At 48.7% G+C, this 27,583-nt stretch overlaps 2 protein-coding genes across 2 annotated transcripts; one reads left to right on the forward strand and one right to left on the reverse strand.

Moving 5' to 3' along the window:
* The first annotated feature begins 668 nt into the window (after nt 1–668).
* Nucleotides 669–8,475, forward strand: MTO1 (mitochondrial tRNA translation optimization 1). Its single transcript, XM_037392138.1, has 12 exons — nt 669–903; nt 1,050–1,249; nt 1,963–2,080; nt 2,714–3,003; nt 4,233–4,345; nt 4,478–4,668; nt 4,924–5,054; nt 5,520–5,724; nt 5,806–5,977; nt 6,703–6,821; nt 7,318–7,475; nt 7,655–8,475. The coding sequence occupies exons 1-12, from the start codon at nt 690–692 to the stop codon at nt 7,814–7,816; spliced, it is 2,073 nt and encodes a 690-aa protein (XP_037248035.1). The 5' UTR covers nt 669–689; the 3' UTR covers nt 7,817–8,475.
* Nucleotides 8,476–17,580: 9,105 nt separating this feature from the next.
* On the reverse strand, nt 17,581–22,595 carry EEF1A1 (eukaryotic translation elongation factor 1 alpha 1). Its single transcript, XM_037392969.1, is given in 11 exon segments — nt 17,581–17,983; nt 18,301–18,535; nt 18,753–18,786; nt 18,788–19,007; nt 19,212–19,362; nt 19,616–19,684; nt 19,686–19,758; nt 19,760–19,911; nt 20,038–20,217; nt 21,100–21,289; nt 22,078–22,595. Coding segments are annotated over 11 exon segments (1,947 nt in total). The 3' UTR covers nt 17,581–17,858.
* Nucleotides 22,596–27,583: the final 4,988 nt, after the last annotated feature.

Raw genomic sequence — 27,583 nt, forward strand, 5'->3', positions numbered from 1 at the left:
TGCAGCGTCCTGCGGCTGGCGGGGCTCGGTGCGGTGGGGCGCCGCGCGCCGGGGGATGGACCGGTCCCTCCGCAGCGCCCGGAGGGTCGCGGCTGTGTCCGGGCTGCGGGCAGCGCCACCCGCCTGCCCCGCTACCCTGTGCCGCCGGCGCCGTCCGTGGCCACCGCTGCCCACCCGCACCCGCAGGAGGGCGAGCGCCGCGCCGGGGCGAGGGGTCCCGCCTCTCGCCTCAGGCCAGTTCCTCTTCCAAGCGCCGCGCCCCCGCCGAGGAAACGAAACCCCCGGCGGGCGCGCTCGCCTGCGCTGCCCGGCTGTGCCCGCTCCCGCCCCGCAGCCCGGCCGCGGGGGAACCCCGACGGCTACGGCCGGGCCGGGCCACCCCGCGGCCGCCCGCCTCCCGCCCGTCCCCTCGGAGCGGTTTCCTGCCCCCGGGCGGCCCCGCCTGCCCGCGGCGCGGGGGCACGCGAGCACTGCCGCCGCCCGGCCCCTCTCCGGCCGCTCGCAGCCGCCAGGGCGCCGGGCCGGGCCCCCGCCCGCAGACGCCGCCCGCCAGGGCCGCTCCCCGCCGACGGGGGGTGCCCGCTCGGCACGCGGCCCCGCCCGCGCGGAGGAATCCCGCGCTCCCGCTCCCCGCTTCCGGTTCCGGCCGCAGCGCGCGCCCCGGTGCCGGACGGGCCGCGGCTGCCGCCATGTTGCTGCGCAGCGGCTGGCGCCGCCTGGCGCTATCCCCGGGGCCGGGGCCGGGGCCCGGGCGCCGCCGGGCGGGCGGTGAGGTCGGGGCGGCGGCGGCGCGCTACGAGGTGGTGGTGATCGGCGGGGGCCATGCGGGGACGGAGGCGGCGGCGGCCGCCGCGCGCGGCGGGGCCCGCACGCTGCTGCTCACGCACAGGATCGGCACCATCGGTACCGCCGGGGGGTCGGGCCGCGCTCGGCCGCGGCGGGGGTGGGGGGGCCCGGTACCGCGGGGAGCCGGCCCGGCCCCTTTCCCGCGGGCGCCTCGGGCCTCCCCGCTAGGCCGGGGCGGCGGCGCTGAGGGGTGTCCCCCGCAGGGGAGATGTCCTGCAACCCCTCCTTCGGCGGCATCGGGAAGGGGCACCTCGTGCGGGAGGTGGACGCCCTGGACGGGCTGTGCGGCCGGGTCTGCGACCGCTCCGGGGTGCACTACAAGGTGCTGAACCGCTGCAAGGGCCCGGCCGTGTGGGGCCTCCGCGCTCAGATCGACCGGGGCCGCTACAAGGAGGCCATGCAGGTGAGAGCGGGCGGGACCGGGCGGGCAGAGCCCTTAGCCGTGGCTTTGCGCAGCGAGCGGGCGCGGCTGCGGCAGCGGGAGGCGGCGGCCCCGGGTCCTCGGGCTCCCCGGACCCGTGAGGCACCGGGGCTGGCGGGCGGCGGCCTGGGAGCGGCTGCGCTGCTGAGGGCGGCCCCGAGGTTGCCCTGTTTACCTTAAGCGTGCACGGGAGCTTTCTGTATGTACCGCCTGGTGAAGACGGCAGGTACTGTTAAATGGGAGCGGGAAAGGCAGGAGCGATTTTTTTGGAGTGTGTTTGTGGGCTGGAGTATTAGAATGAATTACTCATTCTAAATCTGAAGTACTAGGGTGAACTACAGAGAATGATGGGGAGGAGCAATTTATTTTTTAATATTTTCCTACCAAACCTAGATACCATTCTCTTTGGTGCTTTAATGCAGCGTAGAGCTCAGCACAGTTTAAAATTCCTCTAACATTTTATATACAGGTCAGGCTTTGTGACCAAATGGTTTCTTTTGAGCTTAAACTCTCTCTGTGTACGGGAAGTTCTACTGGTTAGATCAGGATAGTACAGTAACTGAGCGTCTGCCAAGTGACCTGGTAAGAACGGAAAAGGGAAGAGGGTGATAGGTGTTTCGGAAATCGGCTGGGTTTGGGACTGCCCAAATGTCTCATAACTTCCTAAATTCTTGCAGTAACTCCTTTCATGACAGAAAGAAATCCTCAACACACCACTGCTGACGGTTCACGAGGCATCTGTGGAGGATCTTCTATTGGCAGAGCCAGAACCAGACCATCCTGGGAAATGCCGAGTCACAGGAGTCCTTCTGGGTACGTGCTAGTAACTCAGTAAGCGCCTTCAGTTACTCTGAGAGCAGCCCTTCGGGGGTAATCGTTTCTGATTCATCAGTGGGAAAGTTCAGTTGGCTGGTAGAGGTGATTTAGGCCAAGTGCGAACTAAACTAGGTTATTAAATGTAATGCGATGAAAAGCATACCTAGATTGATGGGATGTTCGGAGGTTACGTAAGTTTAGTTTTCTTCAGGCCAGTGATGCTCAATTCCATGCTGTGTTTTGAGATTTTATTTGTAAATGGCATATGCTGCCAACGACGTTATGGGGTAGTGGTATCCTATTACTAGCAGACTCGTGCTTTATTACCCCTTGCTGTTCTAGTAAACAAGCTTTCCAAAATAACGGCCTGCGTAGGAGTTTTTCCCAGGAGTGGGTTTTCTGTGTTAGGGGTAATGTGCTTAGCAGTAAAAAGAATACAGGAATAACCACATGCTGCTTATTGCAATTATTACTGTTAATGCTTTTATTATTGAAATGCTGATTTTATTAAATAATAAAAGATGGATGAATTCTCAGTGAACAGTTCGTCTAGTTTTTGACAGAAACACCAGAATACCAGGGCTTTGTTGATACTAAAATATGTGCATCTCTGAAAACTTGCTGTTTCAGGGGATGGGAGCACAATACATGCTGGGAGTATTGTCCTGACCACTGGTACATTTCTGAGGGGTATGGTCCTCATTGGACTGGAGATGCATCCAGCTGGACGGCTAGGGGACCAGCCAGCCATCGGGCTGGCTCAGACTCTGGAGAAGCTGGGATTTGCAATGGGCAGGCTGAAGACTGGGACGCCACCCCGACTTGCCAAAGATACGATTGACTTCCGTGGTCTGGAGGAACGTGTAGCTGACAATCCTCCGGTGCCATTCAGCTTCCTCAGTGAGGCTGTGTGGATCAAGGTGAGATGGCACACAGCAAATGCACAGAGAGCCAGGCGGGGGGTGCTACGGGGAATGTCATACTCGGAATCAGCCAGGGAGTTGATGGCTGGGAAAGGGAGCTGGGTGGTATTCCTACTGGAGGTGTTAGGTTTCTGAGAACTCTCAGTGCACAAGAAGAAGAAACTGTTTGTTTTCTTTTGAAAGCAAGTACCTTTTTCCTCTCACTTCTCAACTCGAGAACGAAAATTGCTTTACTTTTAGAATCAGAATTGTGTGCAATATGGTACTGTTAGTATTCTTCATGTGCTGGTTACATGGGTGGTTTACAAAACACTTCGAGTATTAGACCTCTGTTCTGGAGATTTATGATGTCTTTCTTGTTACCCTGGCTCTGGAGTAAGATGAAAATGTTGAAATTAGAGATCAGTAATAGTGTTGACTAGGAAAGAGAAAGGATAGAGCGAACCACGGAGCTCACAGATAGCATGTAACTTAAAAGCAGAAGAAACTCAGTTTTCCAAAGAAAATCCTGGGAAATGGATGACATTCTTACATAATGTAGTTAAACAGCAAACACGGAATAAATTATCAGGAATTAATTTTCCGCAGCGTGTGCAGGAATTGCAATAGTCTATTATAATCAGGGTGGAGGCAAAAGTAGTATGACTTGAAGTCATTGGTGTGTGAGGGAGAGGTTTTAAGGAGTAGTTGAGGTGCAACATTATTACTATTTTGAATGTGAGTCTATTGACTCTCAGAAAAATCAGTGAAATACTTTACCTGGTGGGGTTTTTTTCGCAGACCTTGGATTTGCCATGTTAGTGCAGGGTTTTGAGAGATATTTTTTTTTTTCCTTCACCAATCGCTTTAACTGGCTGTTAGCTGTAGGGTCGGCACTTGCTCCTCTTACTTCAGAGCTTTGAATTCCTGTAGTTAACTGGAATGCTGTGATACAATGTGTTGCTTTAATAGGAATATCCATCCTGTAATTAGGAATACAATGTATAGAATAGAACTTGAATTCTGGGCTCCCAAGTTCAGTTCTGTTCTTGGTTTGCTTTTGGGCATGTTGCTCAAGCTCTCGGTTGCTCACGTCTGTCTGTACAGTAGGTATGGCAGCACTACCCATCTCTCCAGGAAGCAAGAGCCAACTGTCATGGAAAAGTCCTTGGAGAGCCTCGGAGTTGTTTAGTGAGGGTGCACTGTTGTGACTGGATTAACTTAAAGTGAGCTTTGGCCTCTTTCAGCCAGAAGATCAGCTGTCATGTTACCTGACTCGCACTACCCTGAAAGCCCAGCAGATTATCCATGATAACCTCCACCTGAACAACCATATAAGGGAGACAACAAGGGGGCCGCGGTAAGTATGTGGCTTTATGCAAGGCTGTCAACGGCATGAGTGGACAGTCTGTCTGAAACTGGGGGTCTTTCTTGCTTTGCTACTGGAAAGTTACTTTTTCTCCATGCCAGGTGATGCTATTTGCTGTTGCAGGTACTGTCCTTCTCTTGAGTCAAAGGTTCTGCGCTTCCCAAACCGAGAACATCAGGTGTGGCTGGAGCCCGAAGGCTTGGACTCCAATGTCATTTACCCGCAAGGCATATCAATGACGCTGCCACCTGAGCTCCAGGAGCAGGTGGTCAAATCCATCCCAGGCTTGGAAAACGCCAAGATACTACAGCCAGGTGAGGGGGGTGAATAGTTTAAAATCTCTTTGTCATAATGGTTACCATTTAATAAAAAACCAGATTTTGTTTAAAGCAAAACAAAGGAAATACGAAACAAAGTTTGTTCTTGAATGCAGGGATTGTTCCTCAGTTGGTTTTAAATCGTAAATAAAAGCTGATAACCTAAGTTGTTCTGCCCCACTGATTGCCTTTGCTGATAAATAGGGACCTTCAAAATTCCTCCCATAAGATCTGTCTTGTTGTTTGTCATAGGCTATGGGGTGCAGTATGATTTTTTAGATCCTCGTCAGCTGACTCCTTCTCTTGAGTCTCGTCTTGTTCAGCGCCTCTTCTTTGCAGGCCAGATAAATGGCACTACAGGCTATGAAGAAGCTGCAGCTCAGGTGGGTGAATCTGATCATGTGTACTCAGCGCTCAGAAAGGGATATTGCCCTGCCATTTGTCTTCGATACAGTCTTGCTAGGCCTGTCTTGTGCTGATGAGGTGTTCCTAAATTTGTTCCTCGCTCTGATTCCAGACTTGGCCAGATATTTTTGCTTGTAGCACCTATGGCTGCTGTTACTGAGACTGCAGTAATAAAAGTAATTGGAAGTACTGTCAAATGTTTCAGCATGGAGACTGTCGACGGGTATAATTGAAAAATGTGGGAATTGTCTCTAGTCATGTCAGCAGGGGCCAAGAAGCTCCTCAGACACTCACAGTATCACGAGAAACTGCTTAGATTACTAGCGCAGACTATAGCGTTTTCCAGAGTACAGCTTGACACGAGTCTCTGGAAGTAGATGTGCTGATATTTTAGCCACAAAGAAACCGATAAATATTTTTTTGTTTGTTTTCTGTCTGCCTAGGGTGTGATTGCTGGGATCAATGCTTGCCTACGGGTTCATGGCAAGCCCCCTTTCGTTGTCAGTCGCACCGAAGGCTACATTGGTGTCCTGATCGATGACCTTACCAGTCTGGGCACCAGTGAGCCGTACCGGATGTTCACCAGCCGTGTGGAGTTCCGCATGTCCCTCCGGCCTGACAATGCCGATGCCAGGCTCACCCACAGAGGTATTTTATTGTGGTGGCGCTTGCAGTGAGCAGCCCTGCCTGGCTGTAGACCGTTGTGTTGTATGCCATCTGTCTCTGCAGGTTTTGAAGAAGCTAGGTGTGTGTCACAGCAGCGATATGAACAAGCAGTTAAGATGAGAGCTGCTTTAGAGGATGGAATTGCGACACTAAAATCCCTTCAGTTCAGCATATCCAAATGGTCCCAGTTAATACCAGAAGTTCCCATCAGTAGAGGTCGAAGGTCACCTGTCAGGTAAAGGTTAAGAGCTGAAGCTTTCTGGTCTGACTTATGCTTGCTTTAGCACTTCTGGCTAGTGATTTCACAGCATTTGTCCGTTTGTCTCCCTTTGTCCGTTTGTCTCCCTTTGTCCAAGATTTCCAGCTTTATCGCCTTTAGGGGAGAGACGTGTAGTGTTTGCCTATAGAATAAGCGTGATGTTGTTTTTTTTACTACACCATGTTTCCTCATGATGGCATAAGCTACCAAAACAAGGGGGTACTCTACTGGGCCACTCATTTCTTGCTGTCCTTATTGAGAGTGTCACCAAGTGGTGATGATTTTGCAGCGGGTTGATGCTTCGCTGGAAGCTTGGTAAAGCAGCCGTTGATTTAAGGCTAGTGTCACATGGTAGCTGTTCTGGTACGCAAAGGCCATTGCTTCCCTGACTCATCCTTTATCTTTCCTTTTCTGTTGTTTTAAATGAGTGACAAGACCTGGCTGTCTCTGTGTGGAAGGTACCCCTTGGTGCCCTTACCTTGTCCCTTCTATCTTGCTGTTCATTTTTCATTAAGAGCCCCTCTTCAGGAGTTTAACAGCTCTTCAGCATACTGAGAGGAGGTGGTACAGAGGTAAACTTGGCTCTGCAGTTTTTCTGGCTTATGTTGAAATCTTCGCAAGTTTGAACTGGGAATAGCTGTAAATCTGCCTTATGCAAGTGACTCCTTCCTACCATAAAAATCTACTCTTGTTCTCCACAGTGCTTTTGAAGTCCTTCAGTGTCCGGAGGCCAACATGGAAGTTCTGGCAAGGGCTGTCCCAGAGCCCCTGGGAAAGCTTGCTCAATGGAGAGAACTCTCAGAGAGATTGAAAATAGAAGGTAGAGTACAAGACTTACAGTCTCTTAGTGGGATCTGTGCACGTTTTGTTCAGCAAGGGGAGAGCCAGTCTGTTCATCCCAGTGTGTTTCATGTTGCTGCTTAGTGAAATGAAGCACTATGATGAGAGCATGTACCTTCTGCCATAGGCCACAGCCCTATGCAGGCACCTGTGTTTGACTTTGCGGTGTGAGATCAATTATTTGTGTTCGCTCCTGGGTTTTTTCTCCTTACTGCTCTGTCAGATAGACCATCCTTTCCTAGGATGAGAGGAAAAGCTGACCCATGTTACCTTAATTCCTGTAACAAATAGAGCACAACTTCTTCCAGAGTAGTGATGTGAACTAGGCTTTTTAGTCTGTGAGGCTGGAAACTTCCTTAGAAGCTTTTGACTGTCTCGGTGGAATTGCTCATTCTTCGTCCTGCATTCCTGCAAGTGACCCGTTTCACATGAACATGTATTTCTGGTCTTCCTGTTTCTCTAATCTTCCATCACAGCTGCTTATGAGTGGTGTGTACTCAATCAACAGCAGGAAATAGAAGAAGTGCGTCGTGATGAAGCCCTCCAACTGCCAGAGGACATAGATTACTTCGCCGTCGATGCGTCGCTGTCAGCAGAGGTGCGGGAGAAACTGGACTCTAACCGTCCCCGGACGGTAAGATACTGGGACTCAGCAAGGTTGAGCAGCAATGAAATCCCTTCTCTGTCTTCCAAACGGACATGGGGAGTGAGAAGAATCAGAGAAGGGAATACCCACAGGTTTTGATCTCATTTCTCACTAGCTCCAGTGTGTAGGTTTGTTCCAGGCTAACTTGTTCCTGTTTCCACATACAGATCGGCGCAGTCAGCCGCATCCCTGGAATTACACCAGCTGCTATCGTCAACCTGCTAAGATTTGTGAAAACCCATCACCAGAAGACAGAGAAGCGAAAAGTTTTACCTCAGACTGGCCAGTATTTACCAGGGGAAACGCACTCAGAGAAAGCAACTTCCTAAAAACACATTTCAGCAGTTTTCTGAAAAGGAGCCAGAGTGCCTGTGTTAAATCACCTTCGTAGGGAAGCGTACCCCTCCTGCCAGGGTACGTGGCAAGATCACCTGTGCTTCCGAGCCTCTTCAGAGAGAAAGCCTGCGCTGGCTGGATCCAAAGCAGTTCTGGTTGTGTTCTGTGACAGTGTCATTGAGTAGAACAGAGGCAATGAATGTGCAAACCTGAAGTAAATGCTCAGGAACGTAAACACAGCCTGTGATTTTGCCTATCCAAATGAAAAGACGGGGGCATCGCTTTTAAAATTCCACTCATTCGGAAGATGTCAGATAGTCAAAATGTGTTCTGAAGCATCTTGGAAAGGACAGCGTTTTGCTCTTCTGAAATGAGTAAGGAATGTTACCATGCTGAAACCACAGCAGCGCCAGAGGATTTGAGCTGGAAAGTGTGTTCCACTGACTTGAGTATTTGTGTTCGTCACTGTGCAGCAGCTACACGCAGTCTGAAGTTTCAGTGTGCTCTCAGCCAGTAGGAGACACTTAGCTATGAAAGTGTGTACCACAGATATTGCAACTTGCATAAGAGACTGACTGAATGTAAACACCGTATCCTGGGTGTTTTTTTTCCTCCTTTAAAATAAATACAGCTTATCTTGAAACTTGCTGAAGATCTTGGTTGTCACTTAGCTTTCGCTAGAGCCTTGGCAGTTCACTGGGTCACATTTCAGGCAGGTAAGGTGGAGCTGGTGAAGGCAACTGTAGTGAGACTCGCTGCCTCGGCCGGGGTGCTGAGGAAGGTGGGAGACGTTGGAACCTGTCCCAGGAGCCTGAGATCCGGGCAGTGTGGTGACCAACAGGCTGACGTGCTGGGGGCCAGGGGAGCAGGACCAGGGGCTTCTCGTCAGCACCGGTCCTGCAACTGACAGTAACATACCTTGCATCTGAATGAGATAAGGCTTTGGGCAGTCAGTTTCTCGTGTGCCATCAAGAAACACTAAATTCAAGCTGTGCATCTACTGAATCCTTGCCTTACAGGCAGCAGTATCTGACGCTAGTCTCATTTTGAACATCCTCTGAACTGACTGGGCAGATGTGCTTGGGAACAAGTTTTGCTGCAGTTAGATCATAGAATCACAGAATCATTTGGTTTGGAAAAGACCCTTAAGATCACTGAGTCCAAAAGTAAACCGTAAATACGTCTCTCTCTCTATATGCATCTGTCATTTTGAAATTCAGATCCTGGACTTCTCTGTCTTGTTTACTCTGGGTGAATGGTTCTCTTCCTGTCCAGAGAAAGGAGTCAGAGCAAATCCTTTTTGTCAGTAAGAGACCCTTGTCGTGCAGCAGGATGGGCAGAGCTTACAGCTTGCCTTTGGGCATCATCTGTCTGCCTGAAAGCATCTCTGGGTGCTGAGCTTTTGGCTTGTACAGAACAGCTTCCAACACAATTCCACCACGTCCCTGCGCAGCCTGTTCCAGTGCTTGACTACCCTTCCGGCAAGGAAATTTTTCCTGATACCAAATCTAAACCTCCTCTGGTGTAACTCGAGGCCGTTTCCTCTTGTCCTGTTGCTCCTTACTTGGGTGGAGAGACTGACACCCACCTGCCTGCAGCCTCCTTTCAGGTACTTGGAGAGTGATAAGATCTCCCCTGAGCCTCCTTTTCTCCAGGCTGAAGCAGAATGGCTCAGAAAAGCTCAAGTGTATCTGCCCCTTCATGTCTGTGGCCTATTTTCCTTTCAGTTTTGTTGGCTCAGATAATTACTTCAACCTTGGAAGTCTTAAGTTTAGCATAAGGAAGGCAGCTGCCCTTTCTGTGGTGTAACTCGGGCTCCAGGTAAGGTGCTCTTGAAATTCTAGCCATGTGAATCCAAAGCAGCCCCGAATCCTGTACCTCTCTTGTCTAGTCAAATCAGCAGTGCTTCTGATCAAGAAAGTTTTGTGCTTTCTCCACTGCATTATCTGTGCGTCGTGTTTGGTTTTGATGTACCTATGTCTGTAAAAATTCAGATACGGTTTTTACAGACTAGGAAGGAAGCCCTGTTGACACCTTCATCCTCTCACTGCTAAGCTGACTGTGCAATCTCAAAACTGTGTTTCCTAGTTCATGTAAGCAGTCATTTGACAGGAAAAACCTTGCTTCCAGTAATGTGTCTTGAAAGGCAAGGCCCTTGCACCCTGCTACAAAAGCAAACACTTGTTCCTCAGCTTTCTCTGCTAAACTTACTTCTGTGCTACAAAGGCCTTGGTTCTGGTCTCACGCACACCGGCGTAAAAGGAAAGGGTGATTCCACTGAGCTGGGCTGTACTGGTGTCAAAGGAAGAGCAGAAGGAGCGGACTTTTGCTTTTCGTACTTTTAGCAGTTTAACAATGCACAGCCGTGATCTAAAAGCTAGAAAGAGGGGAGAGAGTGAGTTAATTCCGGGGCAAACTGAAGTCAGAAGTGCATGACTGCATTGCTTTCCAGCAGATCTTTTGTAACAACTGCTGCCTGTATTTCAGCGTCAAGTGGGTCTTTGGCCACCGGTGAGCTCCCTTGTTAAGACGGGGTGTCCTCTGTTCACGTGTGTGGGTTAATGATGTTCGTATTTGCTGGAATGGAAAACCTGGCACGTGCACAAGTGTGGGGACTGGCTGCTCCTCGGGTGTATTGGGCTTGCTGCAACATCTGCTTGTTGAACAGCTCTTGTTCGAGAAGCCTTTTAACGTGATAAACCATGGCTACAAGTAGTGCTATTAATTTTCTTAAGAAAACCCTGTGTGGAAAGGCTAAATAATCCGCTGTAAACTGGATGGGCAGGTAGGACGCAGGCATCATGCCGTCTGCTTTCTGACTCCACTGGGGATTTGTTACAAGGCCCAAAGTTTGGTTTTTACGTGAAGACAAAGTGAGCTTGGACCCTCCCAGGTCCTATGGTCTCGCTACGGCTGGCAGGACGTGAAGGGCAGGACCAGAGGCGCCTGCCTTTGGCACGGGTGTCTGCTTGCTTCTGCTTGGCTCCGCAGTAGTGAGTCGCGCTTTGTCCTGCTGGAGCCCTGACTGTGACCGGGCAAGCAGGGAGGGTAGGGCGCGAGGTGAGAGGCTGGCCAAACTCACTGCACATACCAAGGGTCTCTGTGTTCTCTGTTTCAGTGTGTCTTCCCCCCACTCCCCGCCCCAAAGAACGCAGGTCTGGTGATCAGCAATTTTCCCTAAGCCAGATTTCCTCAGATCCCCACCATTCTATCGTGTACCAGATTTTCAGGACAACTGTTGTCTTCCTTTCCTATTCTAATTTTCACTTTATATGGTACGTGGACTGTGCAGTTTCTTTATCTTTTCTTTATTTCTGCCTGTAAGATGAGAGCAAAATAAAAACGGGAAGACGCTTGAGGCTAGGAGACGCTAAAAGCTGTCACTGCCCAATCTCTGACGGTCTCAGTGCTGCTGGAGTGTTCGCAGTGATGCAGCAGTGGCTGTGCTAAAGGTTTCGCCTTAGTCCCCTGCTTCGCCGGACCCTGCAAGCACGGCCTGTGCCTCGCAGTTGAGCATCGCTCTTGCACTCTGGTAAGTAATGATCTTCACTTGCAGTCATTTTTCAGACGCTCAGGGGTTTGTCAGCTTTGCCTGCTCCTCCCAGGTTGTGCTCCTCTGCCCAGTGACAAGTATCTCAAGAGCCCATTTAGTGGCTGCAGGAGGAATCTGCTGTCCCCCAGGAGCTGCTCTTTCCGCCAGGGAGCTGCTCCCTGTGCTTCCCCGAAAACCATGGCCCCTGCTGCTCAGAGTCCTTCCAGGTGTTTGTTTCCATTTCTTGCTGTGGCTTCGTGGGGCTAGTGAGAAATGAAACGTGTCTTTCCCCACTTGTGCTGAACGTTGGTGGTGAGCAGAGTGTTCAGCTGGAGGATGGAAGACTTCCTCTGCGATTGCTGTTACAGAGAGGGCAGAGAAAAAGGGGTTGGTTCTTGATCTGTTGTCGTAGCGACAGGGATGCTTTAGGGAATCGAAATTACGCTTTTGTGTCCTTTCCGAACCGACGTGTAGGCTTAACCTAACCCTGCATGTGTAACTCTGAGGGAGGAGACAGATGTGGATTCCCACCAGAAGCTCTCTACCTCCATGGTTGCCACCGTGTAGCCACCACACACGGTGCCTGGGCCTTGACCTCTGTGCCAGGCAGCGCGGCAGTGGCAAATCTTCTCGCCTGAAAGCTGGAGGCTACAACTTCTTCACCTCTTTGCAGACCTAAGTCTAGATACCTCGGCAGCCTGTGACGTCTCCTTGAGGTGCTCAGCTGTGAATCACGGGCTCAGACGTGTCCTCGCCTTCCCCATCTGTGTCCCTACAGAGCCGGCGCCTCCCTGCTGCGGGAGCGGGTCTGCAGGGCTGCCCCCAGCCCCAGCGGGCTGCCAACGGCTCCCCGGGGGGAGCATCCCTTGGCACAGGTCGGTGCTGCCGCGGGGACGGGAGGTGGGGGAAGCGAAGGGAGAAGGCGCTCACGTCTAGCATCAGCTGCGGCTCCCAGCACAAGCCCCAGGAGGCCGGTCGGGCACCACTGGGGACCTGGGGACGGATCAGCACACGCTGTTCTTGTTCCAAGCGATTTAGCACTTGATGTGGTTAACTGAAGGGCAGGCACGGAGCCAGGTGGGAAATGAGCTCCCTCCGCGCCTTACAGGGCAGCAAGGAGAGAGGGGAGCTCGCAACAAGCTTGTCACTTGGTCTCGGTCGCAATTTTACATGGCTTAACTTGAAAATTGCTAGGTGTGGCCAGGTGGCGGCTTGTGTCAGAAGAGCACGGCCTTTTTGGAGTCGCAAGTGGAAAGGCTGCTGTGGCTGGTACCGCTGGGCTGGCTGCTTCAGGGAGGTTTTTGTCCTTGTCCCATGGCACCTCGTGGGGCTTCGGCCGGGTGGCCGCGGGCTGGTGCGGTGCCGCTGCCCTGGCGCGGGGCCACGGGAGCAGCCATGGCAGAGCAGAGCTCTTGTTCAGGGTTGCTCTTCCCTTTCCCTGGTCCCTCTGCGCATCCCTTCCTTCCCCAAAGAATTAGGGTGCTGCCGCCCATAAAAGCACTCTAGCAGCAGACTACATAACATTAGTTATTACTACGAGAAATAGTAGTCAAGTAGGAGCAGACCTATAATTACACTTAATCTATTTTTTTTTTCTTTCCCCTCTGGGAAAGGCTATTTAAGGGCTTGTTTAACACTAAGATAGCACTTACCACCAAACAAGCCGACATCTCTTCCTTCAAAATACCCATGTCCTGTTAGCAGAACCATAGTCCAGCTTATAAAATCATTTACTAAATATATATTTAGCTATCATTATTAAATAATACATTATATTATTAACTAAATAATTATATATATTATTCATTACTAAATATTTAGTCATTTGGGAGGCTTTTACTCTATTTACTAAGGAATTAGCTTGGAATCCAGCTTCAAAATGAACTGCAGGTTTTTATGTCTGGCAACTTTAATAATAAAAAATAAGAGAAAGGCACCTTATTTTTATATATGTGTGTATATATATGTTATATATACATTTGTGTGTGTATATATACACACACCCCCCATATATCAAAGAAAAAAAATGGGAATTTTGCTTAAGATGTGCCCAGGTGACTGCAGGTAAGCAGAATCTGAAACTTTCTTTTAAATTTCAGCCCTCCCTGCAGTGAAACCCCTCCGGCGGGGGAGGTTTGTTCCGCCTTTCCATCAGTGTGGGTTTGGGGCTGGCTGCCTCCCCAGCCGGCCGCTGCGCTGAGCCCTGCGGAACTGGCACCTGGGGGGGGGCAAACGGGCTCTGCTGTGGATCTTCCCTTTTGTGTTGAAAAATCCAGATTTTACTGGGCTGAAAGGGAAAAAGTGACTGTGACTGCTGCTGGCAGGGCCCCGAGTTAGGGGTGAGCTGGCTCTGGGTATTTCCAGTGACTATGTAATGTGAAAAAAAGGCACGTTAAACCCACGGACTCGTGCGTGTGCTGGGCCTGAGCTGGCAGATGCTCTTGCAGGACGACCAGGTTACTGGGCTGATCCGCTTGGAAGAGCCAGGAGAACGCCCTAGCCAGGCACATCAGCGCAGCGAGGGCAAACCTGCCGCCACAGCACCCTTGAAAGCACGCGTTCGGCCCACGAGGGGTGTTCCACCGGTGAAAGGTTAGTTACCTTCAGGGGGGTTGGTGGGTTTGTTTAAAAAGAAGACATAAACAAAACCTGCAGAAGAAATCCAGGCTGTTAAGCATGGGCACAGCTCCCTGGCAGCCACCTTGCGCACCCCGCTGCTGCCCCACTGTCCCCCCACGACCACCCACAGGGGCACTGCACAGCCATTTATCTCCACCTCTCCTCCGTCCTTCACCCAGCTGCTTTCAAGGAAAATACGCTGAACTGTCACCTTGTCAGTGCGGAGAAGCTAGCAGATTTGAATTCTGTTGTGTCAAGAACTGAAACATAAAAGATTAAAGAATTATCGATAGCCAGAGAAAGTAACCTCATCTAAAAAAACCACGGTAGCAGGATGCTGCTGGGGCAGCAGGGAACTCGTGGGCCCCCCGCTAGGCACTACATAAGCATTTAACTAATGTAAATCAAAACCAGGCGAGTTGGGTGTGAGATCCAGACTGAATTTATGCTGTCCTTAAATGGGCATCGAGTTGTTTAGCACCCACGAGGACAAGGTTTAATTTGTTTCTACCAAATCTACAATTTAAAGTATGTGTTTGCATTTAGAGAAACTAAGTCGTTTGTCAGTTTGTCAATACCTTGCGAAATACACTGAGCCAGCTGCAATCAGAATGCGAATTAAGTCTTTTATCTGTGGTTTCTGTAAAATTGACTATTGCGGCTACTCGCCTTCCATAAGCCGGGCTGAGATGCCCCTAAAACGCCCGAGCGGAGCCATTTCTATTCCGGCCCAGGACATTCACCCGGGGAAACAAAAGCCAGCGGTTACTTGGCTCCAGCTGCTGTGACTGCGCTGCTCCACTCCCCTACGCAGACGCGGCTTCGTTGTATCTGTCCCCAAATACCTCGTCAAATACATTTTTGGAGTAATTCCGCGTACTAAAAGCCCTCCTGACTCCCAAAGCGTGCATCATCAACTAGAAAGGAAATTAGGTTTCAATTTTCCAGCTCCCCACTGCTACCTTCAGCAATAAAACTCAAAATAATTCAATTTCGTGTTCTAGCCAGTTTTCCGCCGTCGTAGCTGGCTACGTCACCATGGCGGTATGCTTTCAGGCTTCCGTATAAACAGCGCCCGCACTGCAGGACAGGATGGAAAGCGTTAAGGACAGCTGTAAAAGTTGCTTAAGCAAATAAGCAGTCAGAAGACAAATACAGTTCTCAACTATTAACATTTATTAAAAGTTTGACCAAAGTAGTTTTATTCCCAAATTTTGTTTACAAAAGTCTAACAATTTCCCCAGGTAGTCAAAGATTAATAGAACTGAGATGGCATCGCATTAGTGCATAGAAGCAAAACTGGTCTACAAGTTAAAAAAAAAAAAAAAGCAGAACGTGTAAAATTGAGGTTTTAAATACTTGAAAGAAATTGCTAATATCGCAGGCAGAGTGTTCACGAGCATCATTTGTTTTTAATGTGCACAACAAAGTTGTTAGCTGCAATCCCGTTCTCCAGGCTTTAGCTTTTGGGTTTATTTGTGGTTTTTTTTTCCCTTCCCACAGGGGCAGAACCACTCCCTCTACCCCAAACCAGAAAGCAGACTCCTGCGCCTGATCAGCCGGGCCATTTTAACATGGATCATCCTCTCCCAGCAGCTTTTGCAACTATTCCGATCAGAAGAAAGTGGCCTCTCGAAATAACTTTGCTTAGCTTCAGCCTTCAGCTGGTGCCCTCCCTTCAGCTTCCGCTGGTTACAATCAGACGCTGGAACACCCGGCACTGTATTTCACACCTTATTTTGCCTTAAGGCTTCAGTTTGAATCAGTTGCTTATTACACGTTAGTTTCCAAACTGTAGTAGAGCAACTACACCCAGCTAAAGATGCTGTGCGAGGAGCAGAGGAACTGCAGGCTGGATGTTGCACACCCAGGCAGTGGCCAGCCAAACCAAACATCCTGCACCTACACAGGAATGCATACCAAATGCAACTCACGCATTTCAGCACAGACGCAGCTTGTGCCAAAGCCATTTCTTTCCCCTCCAACGAGAACTTTGCACTTTGCTGAACAAATTTGGCTAAAGTCTCTTGGAAAAAAGCCAGCCGTTTAACTGAAACGTGTGCAAAGATATGGCAAGGTACTTTCACTTTATTATGGCAACGGTTACATCTGCCTCAAGTTTAGTTACGTACTTCCTGTTGCCTTGGGGATACCAACAAGCCTTTAGGAGGAGGATTTAAGAGTAAAGATGGGATTCGTTCACTGAATTCCAAACTGAAGTGCTCTGCTCTAGCCCTTGCTTCTGCTGTACTCAGTTCATCTGTACCTTCGCACGTGGTGTACACTGCTCCCAAGGTTTTACTGTAGTTAAGACACAGAAGGTGAGCAAAAAGGAGAAAACATCCAACCAAAGCAAACAAAGAGCATGAAAGTATTAATAGCAGTTCAGGATTATCCAAGCATATCCAAGCAGTACAGATATGTTACGGGTTCCTGCAGAGCAAGCACATAGCTGGAGAAGGAAAGGAAAACAAACGAGAATATAGCCGTTACAGACAGAACAAACATACTGGTGTCGTGAAACAATAATCCTTCAGAGATACCACATTCTCTTTGAACTCATGTGGGGATGCTGTGGGGAAACCGTGTTAAAGGCTAGCAACACAGCTGCACCATTACGCAAGTCAGATCTGGTTATCCATTAACTGCTCGTCTCCATCTACCAATTCAGACACTTACTCTGGAACCCCCATCTATTACAGCTGTTGGTTTTTGAAGAGCCTGGTAAGCCTTTTACTCTATCCAGTAACGACTAGTAACCTTCTGGACCAGTTGCCCAAGCCCACTTCAATTGACTGATCCCACTGCCCAACCCCCTTGTCCCAGCGATGGCAGAGCAGTCCCGCCCTGCCCTTCGGTGCTGGCCCCGCAGCGCCCCGCTCGCACCCCCCTCACAGCGCCCGGGGAACGCCCCGCGCACACTCCCCACGCCATCCTGCTGCAAGGCAGCGGCAGTACCTGCTGGGTTTCCTCCGCGCTTTGTTCTTGAAACAAAAACCGAGCAGGGCGCTGTAACGGTGGGTCATTCAGAGACTGCCTGCCAAGCATCGCAGCATCCTGAACAGAACTTATTCTTGAAACATAGCTATTCAATGTCTTACTATGTATTAGAAAACATTTAGATGCAAGTGTTTCATCTTGGAAATCTACATGACAGTTCATCAGTTCCCCAGGAAAAACAGAAATGTTTCTGGCTGGCAATTAGAAAAATCCCTGTGCAAGACTTACAGGAAACTCAACATCTGATTAAGGGTTTTTCTAGGTTAAATGTTTTTTCTCACACCGTTTCTACTTCCCAATATGAAGTTTTCTTGGTTTACCTCAGTGCCTCACAGAATGCACTAAAATACTGAACCGGTTACTGGTATTTGTGCTATCCAATCTAGAAACCAATTCTTCAAAAGAAAAAAGCACCATAGAATTTTAAGGCTTAGATCAGTTAAAACTAAACCTGCAGCTGAATTTTACTCTACTCTTCAGAAAATACTAATTTGGCTTTGCAACATCTGAACATACTCAAGTTAACATTTGTCCTTTCTGATCCACCAGGGCTACTATATAGTTTTTCTATGAACTTTTACCATTAACCCAAAGAACACAGAGACGTAGCATTGACTTCTGCTTTAATGGTCTCAAATTCTGTGACAGATTTTTGGTCAAGTTTCCATTTTTAAAAAATTTATCAATTTTAAAGACTAATAACTTAAACTGCCACGAAACAAATGGTCCGCAAACATTCCTTTCCTTCTGAAGCTTTTACGATGCATTGTAATCATTAACCAGTCTTTTACTATTAAACTTAAATGGCCAATTGAGATGAACAGTTCTGAGACTGTTCTTCCACCACTGATTAAGACTGAGGTGGCAGCTGATGTACAGAATTTTCATTTAGCCTTCTGGGCCTTCTGGGCCGACTTTGTGACCTTGCCAGCTCCACCAGCCTTCTTGTCAACTGCTTTGATGACACCAACAGCAACCGTCTGTCTCATGTCACGCACAGCAAAACGACCTGAAAGCAAAAACATGTTTTATGACTTTTGTCTAGGGCTACATTCCCACAGCCTTATCCGCACAGCGGCAACACGCAGCTTCCGGTAGTGGGCAAGTGCCACGCTGCTCTAGGACAGTAACCTGCATGAGGCTGGGACAGAAGAGACAATTATCTGGAGCGCGCCCCTGTCCCGCTGAAGTTTTGGTTCCACTTTCAAGTTCCTACGGGAAGTCAAAGCTTTGAACGCTTTACAGAACACACCAAGTCCCAAAACCAGAAACCAAGGCGCACCTTTTCCAGACATCAGTATTAACACATTTTATGAGCTGCCTTACCGAGAGGAGGATAATCAGAGAAGCTCTCAACACACATGGGTTTGCCAGGGATCATATCAACGATGGCAGCATCTCCAGACTTCAGGAATTTGGGGCCATCCTCCAGCTTCTTGCCAGAACGACGATCGATCTTCTCTTTGAGCTCAGCGAATTTGCATGCAATGTGAGCAGTATGGCAATCCAGCACAGGGGCATAACCAGCGCTGATCTGGCCAGGGTGGTTCAGGATAATAACCTATAAACCCAAGAAAGCTCTGTTACAGCCAGGGTCATTTTGAACGCTGATGTGGTCTTACAAAGCCAGGGCTTTCATGTAATGGCTTAAAAGCAAATTGTGTATCAGAACACAAGCCTACGTCACTTTATAGCTTAGTCTACCATGAGAAAGAACAAGACTAGTACTTCACGATCCAAGATACATGTCAAACGCCTTCAACAGCTGCAAAAATTACCTGTGCAGTGAAGCCAGCAGCTTCCATGGGAGGAGCTTCTTGCTGTCACCAGCACATTGCCACGGCGAACATCTTTCACAGACACGTTCTTAACATTGAAGCCAACGTTATCACCAGGCAGAGCTTCGCTCAGGGCTTCGTGGTGCATCTCAACAGATTTTACTTCAGTTGTAACGTTGACAGGGGCAAATGTAACCACCATGCCTGGCTTCAGGACACCTGTCTCCACACGGCCAACTGGTACAGTACCAATGCCTGCAAACGGAGCAACATTAGCAGTTCAGCTCAGTGAATATACGCTCTTACAGGAAAAAAAACCACTTGAAACAAATACTCCACACATTTTCCACTTGAAAACAACAGCTCTGAGGCAAACAACTGCGTTTCTGTCCCAATACATGACCCACTGCACACACGACCCATTGCTGGCAACTGAGAAGCAATGAAGAGAACACATACCACCAATTTTGTAGACATCTTGAAGAGGCAGACGCAGAGGTTTGTCAGTTGGACGAGTTGGTGGCAGGATACAATCCAAAGCTTCAAGGAGGGTGGTTCCACTAGCATTGCCATCCTTTCGGGTAACCTTCCACCCCTTGAACCAGGGCATCTGTAACAAAAACAAGCCCAGGCATTAAACCATCTGCCAATTTTAATGGCACAAGGCTAGAAAAGAGCAAGTCGTTTAGCTTAGCATTATCTCCGCATACTACTGCGGAGTAAGAATTTGTGAAGCACTGGGACGTCATTTGACCTTGACACTTCCAAACATTACTATTAAAAAAACGTGCATTTTACAATTGCATCATTTTATCTCTGCAATTCTAGTTTCGTTTCTTAATATAAACAAATGTCAAACCTACATTAGAGCTAGGCTCCAACATGTTGTCTCCGTTCCAACCAGAAATTGGCACAAAAGCTACAGTGTCCTGGGTTGTAGCCAATTTTCTTGATGTAAGTGCTGACTTCTTTGACAATCTCTTCATATCTCTTCTGGCTGTAAGGTGCTCAGTGAATCCATCTTGTTGACACCAACAATCAGCTGTTTTACACCCAGGGTGTAGGCCAGAAGGGCGTGCTCACGGGTCTGCCCGTTCTTGGAAATACCAGCCTCGAACTCACCAACACCAGCAGCAACAATCAGGACAGCACAATCAGCCTTTGGAAAGAAACAAAAACCCCTCGTTACAGAAATGCCTGCACACGTATCAAGGTATTGCACGAAGCCCCACAACCACCCACCCACCTGCCTGAACTCCCAAAATTCTTACTTTTATTTTCATACCTGAGAAGTTCCCGTAATCATATTCTTAATGAAGTCTCTGTGTCCAGGAGCATCAATGATGGTGACGTAGTATTTGCTTGTTTCGAATTTCCACAGGGAAATATCAATAGTAATACCACGCTCACGTTCAGCTTTCAGCTTGTCCAAGACCCAGGCGTATTTGAAGGAACCTTTGCCCATCTGTGGAAAAAAAAAAAAAAAAAAAAAAAAAGTCCTCACCCTCTTTTCTTAAGAACAATGTATATTTGCATTTACTTCAGAAAGACCAGACCACACTCAGCCAAGGAGCGAAATCTAAGAATAGTAAGTGGTTTAATACTGACAAATGCTGCTGCTTTTAAAACAAGCAACAAGATACACTTGGCACTACTAGTGAGAGATGCCAACCGTTTTGTTATTTAACCTGTTGACAGTTTAGCCTTCCTGACAACTTGTTAATTGCACTAACACATCTTTATGATAGATCTCTTTGAGCCTAAGCCCTACTATCAAGTGTCCTCTACACATTTAAGTTCTCTTACTAATGCAATCCCTGTGATAACGCTTTAACCGCCACTCAGCCCAATGTCTGCTATGTTTTGTTCTGTGATGCACTTAAGACCTATGTAATTACAGAGAGAAAAAAGTATGAACTGTAAGACTTTCTACAGATTCAAACACCAAAATCCGCACTTTCCTCACTTTGTAAGTAACCTTATCACAGCAACTTCTTTAATCTTATTCTCAACTACACGCGTATGCAAAGACTGAAGCTAGGAACCGCATTTAAATTTTGATTCCAGGCGTAATTACGCAGATGTAGCTTTAAACTTCTTTTCTTTTCCCTTATTTTACACTCCCAGTTTGAGACACACTTCAGCATTTGTCCAACTACTGGACAACTGCAATCTAACCGCTGCCCCGCGGCCGCAGCACACTTGCGCACATCGTTCAGCTACCCGGCAGCTGCAACCAAACCGCCTCCCTGTGGCCGCAAACCAGTTTGCGACCTCAAGTTTTGCAACTAAACCCCTGTTAGCTCCCACACACCCGAAAGCTTGTGGGATGTCCAGGCCCACCGACCTCAGCAGCTTCCTCTCGAACTTCTCGATGGTCCTCTTGTCGATGCCCCCGCATTTGTAGATGAGGTGGCCGGTGGTGGTGGACTTGCCAGAATCGACGTGGCCGATGACGACGATGTTGATGTGGGTCTTCTCCTTTCCCATTTCGGATGTCGGTCAAGTTGTTTTTTTCGGCAAAAGAGAATCGACACCTGCAAGTTCCCCACAGAAACACCGGTTACGCCTCAGTGCGAGCGCGCTCCGAGGCGCCGCGGGCGGGAACCCGGCCGGGGGGGTCAGGGGCGGCCCGGGGAGGCCCGGCCGGGATGGAGGCCGCGGCCCCGCCCCGCGGGGGAGGGGAGGGGCGGAGCGGCGGGCGCCGGCCGGGGGGGCCCCTGCGGAGCGCCCCTCGCGTCGCCCCCTCCCCGCGCCGCCGCCGGGCTCGAGTTACCCCGCGGCCGGGAGCGGGGCGGCGGCGCGGCGGGCCCGGTGTGGCTGGCGGGCAGCGCGGAGGGCGGGGCCGGCCCGCTCCTTTGTGTGACTCACCCCGCCCGGGCCGCCGCGTCCTCCATTTTGTGGAGCTCGCGGCGGGCAGGAAAGGCGAGCGGCCATTTTTTCACTCCTGCGCCCTCCCCCCCCGGCCCACGGCCCCCACAGCGCCCGACGGGCCCCGCCGCCGCCCGCCACGCGTCCCGGCGCGACGGCCACGCCGCCGCCCGCGCGGCCGAAGGAAGGTGGCCGGGCGCCCCGAACCGCAGCCGTCACGCCGCTCCCCAGCCCGGGGGTGATCCAAGGAAAGCGACGCGTCGCCATCTCCCCGGCGTGCGCCCCCCCACGCCCGCCCCGCCTCGCTCCGCTCCCCCCCCACCCCCCCAAACGCACCCCTCCGCGCTGGCAGCCACGCCCGGGCCCGGTGCCCGCCGGGTCCCCTGAGCACGCGGGCCACGGCCCAGCCCTGCCCCTCCCCCGGTCCGGCCTGCCCCGCCCGGACGCGCCTCACCTGCGCGGCGCCGGCAAACCCGTAGCGAAAAAGACCGACGGCGTGAGCGCCGCTCCTATATACCCTGCCCGGGGGCGGGGCCTAGCGGACACGTCACCACTCCCGGCGGCCCCGCGGCCCCGCCCCCGCGCGGGCAAAGGGCGCCCCCCGCCCCCGCGCTGCCGCGCCCCTGCCGGGCCCGCCGTGTGCCGGGGCCCGCCGTGTGCCGGGGCCCGCCGTGTGCCGGGGCCCGCCGTGTGCCGGGGCCCGCCGTGTGCCGGGGCCCGCCGTGTGCCGGGGCCCGCCGTGTGCCGGGGCCCGCCGTGTGCCGGGGGCGGCAGCGCTGGGGAGCGGAGCGCAGCGAGGCGGGGCCGGTCCCTTCCAGCGCCGGGGCGGAAAGCGGCCGAGACGGCCCGACGGGAGCCGGCAGCCCTTCCCGAGGGGCAGCGGGACCGCGCAGCGGCAGCCCCAGCGCTCGGCCGGGGCCAGGCCCGCACCGCAGCCCGCGGCCTGGGGCGAGGGCGCGTCCCACGTCGCATCGCGGCCCGGCCCTGGGGGAGGCGGCCGCTGAGGGAAGGCTCCGGGCCGCCGCGTTTTGTTTGTTATTGGGGACACGAAATGACTCCGGCAGCGCGCCTGGGGCGGTCGGTTAGCGGCACCGAGCCGCCCGCACCTGGTACCTGCCTCAGGTGAGAGGAGGCACAGAGCCGCCCGGCTCACGGTGGTGCATGGCTCCCAGGGAAGGAGGTAGAGAGCAGGAAGGTCGGGAAGCTTATTACACCAGAATAAGAAACAGCATCGTTTGGCTTTTTCTTCTGCTTTTTGGTTTTTTTTTTCTTTTCCCAAGCAAGCTTTTCCTTTCTTGCACCATCAGGGAAAAGTTGGCTCAGAAGACTTTGGCACAAACATACAAAGCAAAGCAAAGATGCATCTGCTGTGCAAACGTATTAAAATCACTTCAGTGGTTAGGGTATGTGACCCCTGTGTGAGAAAACCAAACTGCCAGAAGTGCCCCCATGCTGTATTTCCACGTGAGAAAACTGGCAGCCAGCCCCAGCAAATCGCTTCTGAAATCATGGCAATGAGTCGTCACCAAACAGCTCACAGCATCGGAAATAAAAGCCCTCGTGATTCCAGCGGATTGTTCTCTGGTTTACTCACTCCTAACTGATGTCAGAAAATCCATTACATATTCAACATCTCCTATACCTATTCAAGTGAAATTATTAAGCTGAGAAGCTAAAAAAACCTCCCAAAATAACCTGTGTTTGTTCTTTTAAAATTGCCTGCAAAGGAAACAAAGCTATATGCTCTGTTTTCTTTTTTCAAGTGCATTACATGTGCTAGAAATAGTTACTTTACATATATGCAACTATAAATCCCATTAATTTTTTTGTATGCTCTTAAGACTGCAGTTGTAAAGAATGGAAATAGCTGCTTGTTAAAAAAAAGAACAACAAAACAAAAAACCCACCTCATCCATCTGGACTTTCACTTGACTCCCAAGTTCCTCTAGCTGAGATAGACCCAGCATCAAATTCACTAAAGAGTGGTAAACTTAGTATTTCATGGATTGATATAGAATCAAAGTGTTTCCACAATATCTGATATTTTGCACGTGAAAAAAAAAAAAAAAGGTGCATTTTATATAACAAAGGTGATTTGAGACACATCACATTAAAGAAGATGCTGAATTTGAAATGCACCTTTTACACAAAAATCCAGTTTCACAGTAAAACCTGCAAAAAGCTTCAGATATCATTAAACAAACTCCCTAATTCCTTCTTAAGAAACAAACCAAGTTACCAAGGTCTTTCTCTTCCCCTTCTATGTTTTTTAGGCAGAGATTAGTGGAGGGAAGCTAGAGATGGTTCAGTGTGCCTCAAAGCTAACATTTAGGGGCAGTTACTCATGAAGACAAGGTAATAGAAGGGCAGGGAAAGGGAGGCTGATCACTCTCTGGAAATGAAAATCCATTACCATAAAGTGATTTAGTGACTCAGGTTGAGGACCAGCCAAAGGGTAATATTTGGTAAGAAAGCTAAGCAGCATTTTTAGGATCTCCTATAAAGCAAAGACTGTTTGTAAACACAGCTAAAAAGCTTTATTATTCAGGATGGTTTGAAATTAGCCTCTCAAATGTCTATTTCAGTAGGGGATTATTTTTAATGGACTGATCTGTCAAAGTATCCATTCTTCTAAAAAGGTGGTTTAACACTTTCCAAATGTAGTCAATGCCTTGTGCCTCAACAGGGACAGGAGAAAGGAAATGTGTTACTGATTTCTCGATTTCTCACATGGCCCATACTAAATGGCACTTTTTTTTTTCCCAAGGGACTGTCTGTTGGGGTTTTTTAGAAGACTATTTAATAAATAAAGGCATTTAGAATTTAGAGCTATGTATTTCTTAAGACAGCGATTTCTGTGGTATGTACATAGCTGAAAGCTATGAAAGCTGAATTTGTTGGGCAAACTTTTAACCGCGTTCCTAGTTCAAGGCTACAACAGTTGTTTTTCCCCCCTTCCATGTCTTTAATTGAGTTTTCAAAAGGATTTTATTATTTCCTCTTTAATCTGTCCAATACATGCTTTTATTCTCTCAACAACTAGTATATCTCTCATTGTCCATTCTATTAGCGGAACATTCCTATTATCAATCTCACAAATATTTATACAGCTGGGGAGCTTCAGATATATGAGTAGATTCACATAATTCAGTGGAAATGCATTCTGAAGAATGCTCTCAGCTAACACATGCATACACTGGACTAAATCCTGGATGCAAAAAATGTGTTAAAGACTTTAGATTTAACAAAACTCATCTCTTTGATGTGAAACATTTAGGAAGAAACAGAGATCAGAGATTTAAAGAAGTAAAGGCCTTTTGGGCTTTGGAATAGTGCTTATTAAATCCACACTGACTTCAGAAATAGGACTTTGGGGGGGGGCTGGAATTATTCATTCTCCCTCAAACACTGGTAAGCATGTGGTAGACTGAAATGACCTATGTTCACATATGCTTCCACTGTAAAAACTCATAGAAGGGTTCTCTAAAGCATTTGTATTGTAGAAACCTATAGAGTAGACATCATTGTAAAAAGGTTTGGACTCTCAAATCAAATAATACTAAAATGAAAGTTACTATGTCAGTATATCTAAGCCAAATATTCTAACTTTTAAAAATAAACGTTAAATGGATTTTGAGATCACAGAAGCTAGTGGCACACAGAATGTACGGCAAGCTTAGAACACAGGCACGGCCAGTGAAATCATTGTAGAAAACAAAGGATCTGCTCACTGAGCACCTCTGAAAAATTTTAACTCCCTTCCATATGCACCTGGAAGTGGCATCTTTGTTTGGTCAGGCTCCTGCACAAAGATGAAAGTAACTTGCACTTACACAACTAACTGCAACGCACAAGGTCATTCAAGAGTGTAAGCAAACAGACTTCATAAGCACAAGACTTTAAACACAGATATGATAAATACAGTTTATCAAGCTCAGTATAAACGGAAGAGGCACTAAGATTTCTTGAGGGCACTTTCAGCAAGTGTGATGGAAAAGCAGTTCAAAATTACCAATAGTAATCTGTGATTAGCAAAACCAGATTCTGGTATGCAGCGTTATTTTGTAATACAATTGATCTCATACTTACTGTGAAATGCTTTCTAATCCCTATGTTACAATTGTCATTGTACGTACGTTAGTCCAAATGTTCAACAAGCTACGGCATGAGAACACAGCTGTACATCCATCTTTAAGTGTTCTTTAATGCATTGATTCTTAATAGAAACACAAAGCATTTACATCTCTTATGAAATCCTTTTCCCTACATGATCCCAATGCTTACTATCAGATTTTACAGTCATCTGTTTAATAAATAAAAGAATACTTAATACAAAAATGTTGTTATTACTGTATGAAGAGATTAGACAGAAAACCTGCCTCAGAAAAAATGGTTTAACTGAACTCAGTGAGGTCACTAAACTGCTTGAAAAAAGCTACTTTGGAAAGTTATTTAGCTCTGTACTATGAGCTGATCTTTTTATATAAATGAAATTACTTGGTAAGACGAAGAGACAAGAATAAACACACTTTCATTTACTGTCTTAGGAGGCAGCACAAAATAAAACCCTCCATCCTTGGAAGTCTTTTAAGACTTGGACTGGATAAAGCCCCCAACAACCTTGTCTGATCTCATTGCTGACCTTGCTTATAGATTCAGAACATAAGGTCTTACAGTAGGAGGTATAAGAGTGCCCTTCAAAACCACTGAAAGCATTATCGAGATGAATAAGCAGCTACAATTTCAGAGGCTTCTGAAAAACTTAACATGAACCTCTTAAAAAGGCACTGTTTCTGCTACAGCAAGTTTCCTGGGGGAAGCACTACTGTTCCAGTTACAGCATTTACAACAGGTGAAGGACTAACGCTTAGGGGACAGGTTGCTTTAAAAAAAGTCCTTTGGACAATCTTTTCAAACCACATTTATCTGCAGCATGAGAAGGATAATTTATATTGAATGTTCAGTACCAATTGAACTGTGATACTGAAGGTTTATTACCAGACAGAGTGGGTATACTTACTGTAGATGCAACCAGAACTAACAGCTGTATTTAAATCTCTGTTATAAGCTAGAAAATGAAAGTACCTGATTTAGAGCAGAAGTGTTCTAAGCAGGAAGAAGAGATCCTCACAGCAGCAGATGGCTGCCTCAGTAAGTGTTCTGGAAGAGAACAGTGAATGGGAAGATAAATGCAGACAACTAGAAGACTTCAGATCCAAGAATTCCTCCTTTAACCAAAAGGTGACCCTTCACTTGTAGAGACCTGACAAAGCTTCATATACTTCATTAGTGCTAAGCTAATTTGCACCAGCTGATGAGCTGGCTCCAGGCAAAAAGCAGAATGACTACATGCCAATGCAGAATAAAGGTAAAGGGCTGACAAAGTAACCACCGTTATGGAGAAACAATACAATTTGTTAAACTGTTCTGTGGTTTTGCATTAGTGTTTTCCAACAGCAAACAGGCTACAGCATGTGCTTCTCTTCCCCAAATGGAATCACATTTTTACAATTATCCCACCACCTTTTGGATACCCTAAATGAATGGTAAGGCCTTCTAGGAGTTCAATTCAAAAAATGCCCTAAATGGGAGCGTAAAAAAAAAAAAAAAAAAATATACACATACACGCACAAAATAGTGCATTGTGCATAAAGAAAGTGTCAGTTACTGAACAGAGATCCGCTGGGTGAGGGCAGTCTGGCTCTTGTTCTCAATTTACCATGAACTTCTAAACTTCCATTTTAAAGCTGTAGTCTCTTCTGCTAAAAATAATTTTCCCAAAAGCAACATACTCATCCTCCTTTTGTGCTGATAAACCTGTGACAAAACCTTTAAGTGACTCCTCACTCACTGACCATACATTCCTGCTTCTCCTCTGAGCCCTCACAGTGGCTGAGCTACGCTGCGATAGCTTTGCTAAATGTCCACTCATAAGGTCAATGTTGCTGCCTCTCGCTATA

The sequence above is a fragment of the Falco rusticolus genome, chromosome 6 (assembly GCF_015220075.1).
Source record: "Falco rusticolus isolate bFalRus1 chromosome 6, bFalRus1.pri, whole genome shotgun sequence".
NCBI lineage: Eukaryota > Metazoa > Chordata > Aves > Falconiformes > Falconidae > Falco > Falco rusticolus.